The sequence below is a fragment of the Ctenocephalides felis genome, unplaced genomic scaffold (genome assembly GCF_003426905.1).
Source record: "Ctenocephalides felis isolate EL2017-DRISC unplaced genomic scaffold, ASM342690v1 CF-g0.4_SCAFFOLD_03571, whole genome shotgun sequence".
Classification (NCBI taxonomy): Eukaryota; Metazoa; Arthropoda; class Insecta; order Siphonaptera; family Pulicidae; genus Ctenocephalides; species Ctenocephalides felis.
This window is the reverse complement of record NW_020539725.1, coordinates 66,598,007-66,608,403: the sequence shown is the minus strand read 5'-3', so window position 1 is coordinate 66,608,403 and position 10,397 is coordinate 66,598,007. Positions and strand designations below refer to the sequence as shown.

General features: G+C 29.0%; 2 protein-coding genes across 2 annotated transcripts in view; both read left to right on the top strand.

Annotated features, from left to right (window-relative positions):
- The first annotated feature begins 6,937 nt into the window (after nt 1-6,937).
- LOC113385352 (thioredoxin domain-containing protein 17-like) lies at nt 6,938-8,492 on the top strand. The gene is given in 4 exon segments (XM_026623195.1): nt 6,938-7,273; nt 7,529-7,610; nt 8,255-8,366; nt 8,368-8,492. Coding segments are annotated over 4 exon segments (384 nt in total). The 5' UTR covers nt 6,938-7,128; the 3' UTR covers nt 8,413-8,492.
- A 1,278-nt stretch (nt 8,493-9,770) lies between these two features.
- Nucleotides 9,771-10,397, top strand: part of LOC113386565 — a 10,802-nt gene continuing 10,175 nt past the window's right edge. The window contains exon 1 of the mRNA XM_026624341.1: nt 9,771-9,776. Within this exon, the coding sequence (XP_026480126.1) occupies nt 9,771-9,776 (6 nt within the window). The remainder of the gene's footprint in view (nt 9,777-10,397) is intronic.

Below are 10,397 nucleotides of genomic sequence, written 5' to 3'. Positions count from 1 at the left end.
TCATTCTCAGAGTTTTGTTTTGTACTCTCTGGATTATTTGAATGTTACTCTTTGCTGGCGCAGCCCCATAGCTCTATCCCATAAGTCCATATTGGGATTATTATTGCTTTGTATAAGAGGAGTTTATTTTCTAGAGGCAGTTTAGATGATCTTCTCATTAGCCAGTTTATTTCCTTCAGTTTCAAATCTATTGTTTTTTTTTTCTTTAAAAAATATGCGTTTCCAATTTAGTTTACTGTCTAAATGTATTCCCAGGTATTTTACGGAATCCTGGTTTGGTATAATTGTCTTGTTCAAATACAAGTCAGGACTTGTGTGACTTCTCAGTGAAATGATGAGGGTTGAGATTCTTAGCGTTAGTTTTTATGTTCCAGTATCTAGCCATAGCATAGTTCTATTTTCGCCAGGTAATTTGAAGTAAAAAAGTAGCTGTTGTTACATCTTCATGACTTGAGGTTTATAGCAATGTCATCAGCATAGGTGCTTATCGTTATGTCGGATCGAGTGGCATATCACTGGTGTATAGCAAATATAGTATTGGACTGAGAGCACTGCCTTGCGGAAACACCGGAATGAATTGGTTTGGAGGGAGCGAGAGTTCTTCATTTTCTTTAATTTGAAAGGTTCTATTTGATAAGTAAGATCCCAAAATTGTGAAATATTTTGGAAATGTTTTCTTTAATTTATATAATAATCCCATGTGCCAAACTTTGTCGAAGGCCTGGCTGATGTCTAGAAAAACTGCTACACAAAATTCTTTTTTATTCAGGGCTGTGAGGATTGAGTTGGTTATTCTGTTGCATTGCTGTATTGTTGAGTGATGTCTTCTAAAACCAAATTGATGGTTAGGTATCCAGGATTCTTCGGGATGATCTTCTAGTAGTCTTTGTAAAATTAATCTTTCGAATACTTTTGATAGGGATGGAAGCAGGCTTATAGGTCTATAAGATTTTACGTCAGATGAATCTTTGTTTGGTTTTGGGATCATTATGATTTTTGCATTCTTCCAAACAGATGGCCAGTAGTTAAATTGAAGAATGGAGTTGAAAATGGATGTGATAAATAATAGACATTTTGGTGGAAGTTCTTTTAACATTTTAGGAGAAACTTGATCGTTTCCGGGGGCTGATTTTGATTTGATAACTTTGATTTTATTTTTGATTTCACTTGGTTTAAAAGGTCTTATCATAGACGTTTGGCAATTTCCTTGAAGCGCATTCAATATTTCAATTTCAGGTGACAAGTTTTGTTTTTTGAAAACATCAATCAAGTATTCTGCGAATGTTTTACACTTTTCAGCGTCACTTTTAGCCCAAGTTATGTGGTTCTGAGAGCAAACTTTGAGAGGCGATTTCGACATTACAGGTTTATGTTTGTTCTTATAGGTTTCCAAATAGAGGCATCATATCTATTTAGCTGCGAAACATATGAATTAAAGGAATCATTCTTCCAAATGGCGATGATTTTCTTTAATTTATTGCTAATTTGGTTAAAAACTACTTTTGTCCTCCGGCCAATGAGTTTGTTGCCACCTCCGCCTGGCCTTCCTCTTTGCAGCTATTAATCTTTTTATGTCGGATGGTATTACTTGATTATCTTTTCGTGGTGGGATACTTGGTGTTGATTCAACGCATGCGTCAATGATAGTTTTATTCAAAAACAAAACTTGATTATCAATTTCATCAGCGAGTTTCGGGCGTTGAATTAGCTTAATTTTTGAATTTATAATGTTTCTGAAATTGTTCCAGTCAGTAAATTATTGAATAAACTGCAAGGCCGATAAACAGGAATCGGACTTGAAAAATAGGTTAAAAGAATTGGGGAATGGTCGGAAGATAAATCAAAGTTAGGTTCAATAATGAGTTGCGATGTTGGAATACCTTTATTATGAAGAAGAAATCAAGCAAATCTGGAATTCTATTAACATCGGTTGGCCAATATGTTGGTTGACTAGTAGTTATATGTGAAGAAGCATTTATTTGATTTATTGATGTTAGTAGTTCTTTTCCTTTGGCAGTGGTTAGTCTTGATCCCCATGATGTGTGTTTGCAGTTAAAATCACCTCCGACAATGAATTTATTGCCTAAACTGCTGAAAAATGAAGTATAATCAGCGGCTAAAATTTTATGTCTTGGCGGACAGTAAATAGATGCTAGTGTTATATCATAAATTTTCGTTTGCATAGAGATTAAAGAAGCTTGTATAGTCTCTGATTGAACAGGGGGCAAGGTGTGGTGTTAATATTGTTTTTTATAAGAATTGCTGCTCCTCCATGACATTTCCCATCGGGTGATTTGCAGAATAGGTTATGTAGTTGTGAATGTTGAAATATGATTTATCGTTGAAGTGAGTTTCGGAAATTAGTAGAATATCGACTAGATTGAGTTTTAGAAATATTTCCAATTCGTATTTACGTTGAATGACGCCGTTTGCGTTCCATTGACATATTTTAATTGCTTCTACCATTATTTAATTTGTTTACTAAAATGGTTAGCATATTGAGAATAGTTGAATTTGTTTGGTACATAATTTTGAACTCGGTTAAGAATTCATTTATTGGAGTGGGAAGAATCTGGTGATGAGTTTTGAAAGGAACGATTATTTTTAGTGGCATCGGCGTAAGATACGTTGTTAAGATTTGAACGATTTCCATTTGTAGGAAATGTTTGTTTTATATTTGATTCAGTAGTATGTTGAGTGTAAGTCGGATTTGAGTAAACTGCATTTCGGTTTGTTAATCGAACCTCTTGTTTATACTTCTGAGCGTATAAATTTTGATATACGGGACAACCTTTGTAACTCGAAACATGGTCTTGATCACATAAGGTGCATTTGGCTGGAAGATGAGGCTCTTTTTTACATTTTGCAGTCTCATGAAAATCTGAGCATTTTCAAACAGCGGTGGATATACAACTTTTGGCAACGTGCTGCATTGTACTATTCGTTTGTGAATTCTATTGAGTGGTGTTCAATTTTATAATTGAGTTTTTAAATTTAGTTATGTTAAATACATACTTGTTATTATCAGCTGGTTCTAAGTCAATGTAGAACAAGTTAAGTGGTTCGTTATCATATTTACTTCTAATATTAGTTTGTTTCTTACTACGTGTCCCGATTTGAGCAGTTCTGATTTTATTTCTTCAATGGGTGTTGAATGGTGGATATATCTACTTACTGCTCGAAATGCTCTTTCTTCTTTAAGTTGAAAAGTGTGAAACTCGGCTTTCTTGGTTATTAATAACTTCACTAGATGTCTATGGAGTCAGAATTTGAGCACTGGATTTTAATTGAATTATCAAGCATGCATTTATAGTAATATGTTTTTCGTTTAACACTTTTTTTATGTCGTTGAACATGTCGTAATATCAGAAACGTTTGAAACAAAGATCGGCGGAGGTTTGACAATTTTTTCGGTGTCATTCGACGTGTTTCTAATATACTGAATCTATTCCTTAGTTTATGGGCGTTCTAGGATCTTGTGTTTTCTTTTTTGGATTTTGAAGCTAGTGCCAAGGAATATTGTCTTCTTCCATTTTATTTCGGTCTCCTCTAATTCAAATTAGTTGACATTGTGTTAGGTTGTATTTGTTTTTAATTGGCCTTCATCGAATTCGCAGTTGAACTTGCATTATTATTCTCTTGAAGTGTTTTCATAAATGAAAACTATAATATCACTTAACGTACCCCCATATGGGGATACAATTAAAAAAGTATTTAAATTGTGATCACTTTTGTGGATTAATTTCACTTTCACAGTAAATGAACTATGATTATAGATTGAATCTGTATGTAAAATATAAACAATCTATTCAAAAACGAATCATAAAAATTAGGTGAAAAGTGATAGATACTATAAGATAGAAAAAAACTATAAGTAACTGTAATAAAAATAGCATTTTAGTACTTCATTTGTTCAAAAAAAAAAAAAAACAAATTAAAGAACCAAAATGAAAAATTAATCTGTAAATTCAAAAATATCATATTAATCTTAAGATATTTTTAAAGATAACACATATGCATATTTGCATATGTTGATAAATATTTTTGCATATTCTAAAGTAATTGAAGACCTTGAAACTAATCGAAAGATGATAAACAACATTATATTGAAAACGATTACTTTTTCAATTTGTTTGTCAACCATTTAACCTTATCTTTATTATAACGAAAATACATTTTAATTTATAATGAAAACATTTTTCTACAATAGTCAAAGTCCTTTAAATTTTTAAAAATTGTACGTTGTTTTCGCCAAAAAACCCGATTTGCTAATTTTATGTCTCTGAATCAAATGAGACCAAATTTGGAAAAAGTATATATGTGTGTGTGTAAGCAGATTTTTGACCTTTCGTCAACGTTTTCTCAAAAACGGCTGGACCGATTACAAAAATTTAAAAGCCATTCTATATAACTCGATAAGGAGTAGCTTTGGTCAGTTTTGAACAACGATCAGCCGAGCCGTTTCTTTCTAATTAGCAAAAAAGTGTAAAATTGTTCGACCAGGTTTTGGCCAAAAATCCTGAATCGATTGTAAAAATTCAAAAACTGTTCGAAAGATTATAGTAATTAAAATTTTTTGGACAATTTTGATGAAACTTTGTAAACGATCAATTTCGCCTACGATAATAATAATATTGTTACATTCTCTATTATGTAATTTTGTGTTAAGTGCATTATTAATTTTACTATATCTTGCAATTTATCCATATTGTATAATAATTGTATATATATATATATATATTAATTGTTATCCATAATGTAAAATAATTGTATTTTTATGTCCTCTTGGAAAAAATCTGTGGGCTATGGCTATATATTTAATAAATTTAAAATAAATAAAAATAAGCGGTTGAATTATAAAAAATCATCAGAGATTAGAAATTAAGGCAAATTCTACTAACAACTAGTTTTATTATTTTATTCATAATAACATGTCTGCAAATTATGTTAAGCAATGTAAACATTAGATAACAAAACATATAGAATTTTTATTTAAACAATGGTGTCGCCGCTTTCGCATTCATTTAAACATCACTACAATAATAATTATATTTAGAATTGATAAGACGTAGGCGAATGAAAGAAATTGTTATTTACTAACACATTTAAGATAACACCGATAATCCTAATTAGACAAAAACAATGTATTTTTAGCTCCATTTCCAACTGTAATTAGATTATTATTTCTATTTTAGTTGCTAATTAGTTAATAAATATTCAGTGGCAATTGATACATTGTAACGATAATGATTGAATCAGAACTTATTTTACAGTAAATGAAAGCTAGGTCTGGCTGTTTTACCAAAAACGTAATTAGATTGTTATTTCTATTTTAGATGCTAATTAGTTAATAAATATTCAATGGCAATTAATACATTGTAATGATAATGATTGAATCAAAATTATTTTTTTATATTTTGCTTGGAAGAAAATGAAAGCTAGGTCTGGCTGATCTTTATCAAAAACAATAATTAGCAGTATTTTCAACTAATATCCTTCGAACAGTTTTATATCAGTTCAGGATTTTGACAAAACAAAAGCTAATAAAAATTGTTACTTTTGCTAAGTCTGAAGAAAATGCTCGACCGATGAGAAATTTGTCTTAGGAAGCATCAAAAAAGTTAAATTTTGGCTCTTACACCTACCTATTGTAATAATATTCAGGACAATTAATACATTGAATCTGAATTATTTACATTTTGCTTGAAAGTAAATGAAAGCTAGGTCTGGCTGATCCTTACGGAAAAGTAATTAGCAGGTTTTCAACTAATAACCTGCAAAAGTTTTGTATATTTAAAAATTTAGTTTAGGATAAACACTGGTAATAAAATTTGTACTTTCTGCTAAATCTAAAGAACATGCTCGACCGATGAGAAATTTGTCTTAGCAAACGTCAAAAAAAGTTAAATTTTGGCTTATACACCTACATACTTCTAATATCAGTGTCAAACAATTAAAAATAACTTGAGATATCAAGCAAATCATGATAGTACTCTGATAAGTAGTCAGTTATCCCCTCATATTGTTTTTTTTAGTTTATTCGAATGAAATTATAAATTTTATACATCTTAGACAGACAAGAGTGTCTGGTGTGAGAGTTCGTACAAAATATCTATATAATAGTATATATTTATTTTCTACATGTCATTATTATATGTATGTATATAATATAGTCATAATTTTCACATTTTACATAAAATTTCAATAGTTCAGATTTAATAATAGTGCAGTTTCAATTCAGATTAAATAAAATTTCAATAGTTCAAAGATCAGTCAGTAGAATTTTCCAATTTTGTCCAAGTAGAATTTTAAATAAATACAACTCAATGACTCATATAAAGTTAGGAAAATATTATTACAATCGTCCCCTTTGTTTGTAATATATTATCAAAGTTATCGTATATCCGCTTAAACAAAATATAAATAACAGAGTATGTACATGTAAATATTGCATTACTCTTGAAACTGCAACAATTGAACTTACAAGTGCAAACAAGCGATAGTAAAGTTTAAAACTTCAAATAAATATCACGTTTATCAATATTATATAGATACCTAAATCCCTTTTGCATTTAATCCCTAATAACAACAAATTTGTTATCTTAATGCAATGAACATATTTAAATAAGACATGCCATATAAATACATATACCAATAAACTACTAATAAAATAAACACACAGACCTTGATAAATGCTTTAATAACTGGTTTTTAATAATAGAAACCATTTTCTATTATTAATATTATTATTTATAATAATTTCACATTACACTACGTTGACATTTTGTGACAGTTCTACATTGCACTGACGTTGGTGGCTCTGACAAGTATAGATTTTTCATTTTTAGTAAAGCGACAACTTCATTACATTCAAACGTCAAATGGAGTAAATGAATCATCTGTCAACTGTCAACTGTCAAATTCATTTATATTTGCATGTGTTCAAATCCGTTGTAATTTTATCTATAATTTCTCTTGTTATCAATAAAATACTAGATAAGAATTTTGATTGAATCGGTAGTGGATTAACAATTCATTACGCTTGTTACTTGGATGTTTCATACGTGTTAATTGATTTTATACATTTTATTAAACCGGCTGCGTTGACGAAGACAAAAAAAGAAAACAATGGTAATTACACATCACATTAGTGGTTATGAAAACTTCTGCAAGTTTGTGAATGAATTTGAATTCAAAGGAAAAATAGTACATATATTGTTTTCGGGATCTAAACTTCCTGATGGAACTAACTGGTGTCCTGATTGCGTTGTAGGTAATAAAAATCATATGAAGAATCTATAACATTTTAATATATTTATTAACATTTTAATATATTGATTGATTGACTGATCATAATATTTTATTCTCTAAATGCTTCTTTAGAGCTTTACTTATTACATACGATATTCTGTGCAGCCACTATATTTAATACATCCATTTTGATTTCAAGATTAGTATATAATCAATAACTAATTAACAGATTGTTTACAAGTACAATTATATTTTCTTACCATTAATCATTTTTCAGCTCAACCAGCTATTGAAGCAGCATTAAAAGTGGCTCCTGATGACACTTATTTCATCCATGTGGAGGTCGGAGATAGATTATAGTAAGCCACAGTTTATATTCTAATAATAATAATAATAACAAAGAGTTGTCCATTGTATAAGAGCACTAGAAATCAATAATTCACTTTTCCTTCCTTGCTTATTATTCCCATTATCACTAATCGCTTTTTTGTTCATTTTTATGCACTTTGCTTTTCATACTTTCTCACCCTGTGCTATGGCTTTCACTTCCATGTATTTTTTCTTCTAGCATAAGTCATCAATCATTTGCATTCTTCTTCTTTCAAATCCTTTTACTCCTTTTATTTTATTTTTGACGACATCATGCAGAAGGCATTCTTTTTGCAAAATATGTGCGATCCAATTAGTTTTTCTTTTAATAACTGTACTCAGTAATGGTCTTTCTTCACCCATTCTTCTCAGCACTACTTCATTTGTGCATTCATCTCTAGACAGTTTTTGTTAACCTTTTTTAGAGTCCAAGTCCATGAATCTAATCTTATATTTTAATTACAATATCTGTAACAACTGCTAAATAATATAACATCTAGTAACATAAGTGAATAATAACATAAATAAATATAAATAAAATAGAGTACAAAATAAAGGATAGTATCTTCATTAAAATGATATCTGTATTATGTTCATGAATTTAATCTAATATGATTAAATTATTATTTTTCAGTTGGAAAGATCCAAACTGTCCCTTCAGAAAAGACCCTCGAACAAGACTGATGGTTATCCCCACAATGATTCGGTGGGGTTGCCCCCAAAGATTGGAGGGCGAAAAAATTGTTCAAACAGGAACTTGTTGAAATGCTGCTGACTGATGATGAAAGTTAAATTGTAATAGTTTTATATGTATATTTTTGTAATAAATAATAAATGGCACTTATAAATGAAAAGAAATGACAACCAATTTGGCTGTAATACAATAAAATGGTTTAAGAAAATTATAAATGGTTTAGTAATAAAATTATTTTAATCCTGCAGCAATGAGAGTTTTATCAAAGTAATGAAGCTGTTGCTATATAAGGCAGCAGCAAGCTGACAAAAAATATTTGTTACAAAAAATATTTTTACATTTTTTAATCACCATTTATGAAAATGAATTTAAAAATCAGAAACTACACTTCTATATAACTAAAAACCATAATAACAGAATAAGATTTCTCAATAATTGTGATAAATATTTTGTCTATAAGCGACACTCATAGCAAAAGAGTTAAATCGATTATTTACAACACACAGAAAAGTTTTTGAAACTTGCCTTCAAGCAAGATACCACTCACTCCTATTTGCAATTATTATTACCAATTTCTGATTTCTTTGGCACATGCCTAACTGTAACCACAAGTTTTCACAAAGTATAACTACGAAAGCTTATTTTACAATCAAATAAAAACCACATATGAGATGGAATCAGTTTTATTTAATTGGAACTCATAACATGCCAAACGTACATGATTTGAATAAAATATTAAACAATAAGTTGCAAGAATTAACAACAAAATATACTTAATATATATGAGGCGAATATGTGTAATGCAATCATTACATGCTTCCATTGATTTATAATTCATCTTTTATGTGTAACAATAAAAGTTTTCCAAGACATCAAAAGATTCAATTACAAATCAACAAAAGCATGTAACTTACAATTTTCAAACGGCACTGCACGGCATGTGAAAAAAAATTGAGGTATATTTATAATTTGAAGGAGGTATATTGATAATTTGAAGTCAACAATAAAATTATTTATTTTGATGAAGTAGATACGTTGAATTGAAATTTAATATGATAATGAACATTTCACCATTTAAGATCACCTTAGCAATGTTAGTTTAATATTGATTTTAAATAAACGCTCTTCAGTTTATTCAAAAATTAAATCAACATATATTTAATTCACAATTAAAAACTGCACGTACTTTTGTTGTTAACTGATTCAAATTGGATAATGTACAGAACAGAAATTACAGAAAATTTTTGAATTGGAACCATAAAAATAATAAATAAGAATTTTTTTTAATATATATTTTTCGATCTTCTATCCAATTTGAATCAGTTACGTTACATTATTAACAAAAGTCAGAGGTTATTAATGAATTTTTTTATCTTTTTTTCTTCGCATCTTCTGCGGATAGCTTTCGAATGCATTTTACATTTGATAATTTTGTATTTTTTTTGTCGGTTGTGTAATGAGGGTAAGATTTATTTGTATTTTTTTTTAGATTTTTATGAATGTTTTCTATGCATTCAAAAGCCAATTTAACATGTATGATTGCTTTATAGACAAGGACAACAATTTCAAACTATTCCAGACATGAAATATTCTCATTCGAACAAATTGTCATTCGTACAACCTCTTTCATGCAACATTGATTTTTTGTATTTTTTTCTTGAATTTATTAATTTATACTATTTCTTGCTTGTTATATTGAATTTCAATCATACTTTCTGAAGGTAATTTTTATATTACACAGTAAGGTTTCTCACAAAATATTGTGATAAAAAATTCAATATTTTTGAAAGAAACCAAAATCAAAAATGTACATGAAAAACCCTAAACTGCACTAAATAAAGACATAGCACTTGCAAAAACAATTTTTTTAGATATCAGAATTTTTTTCACCAGTTTATTAATATGTTTGCAGATAACTATGATAAAATTAAGTATCTACACACAATTTTGATCAAATATTTAAAATAGGATAAGGCATTTCTGTTCAAATTAAAATGTTATGGATTTTTGTTTCCATTTTAAGTCATTCAAATTAATTTAAAATTATTACCATAGTTTTTTTACATCTGCAAACATATTAATA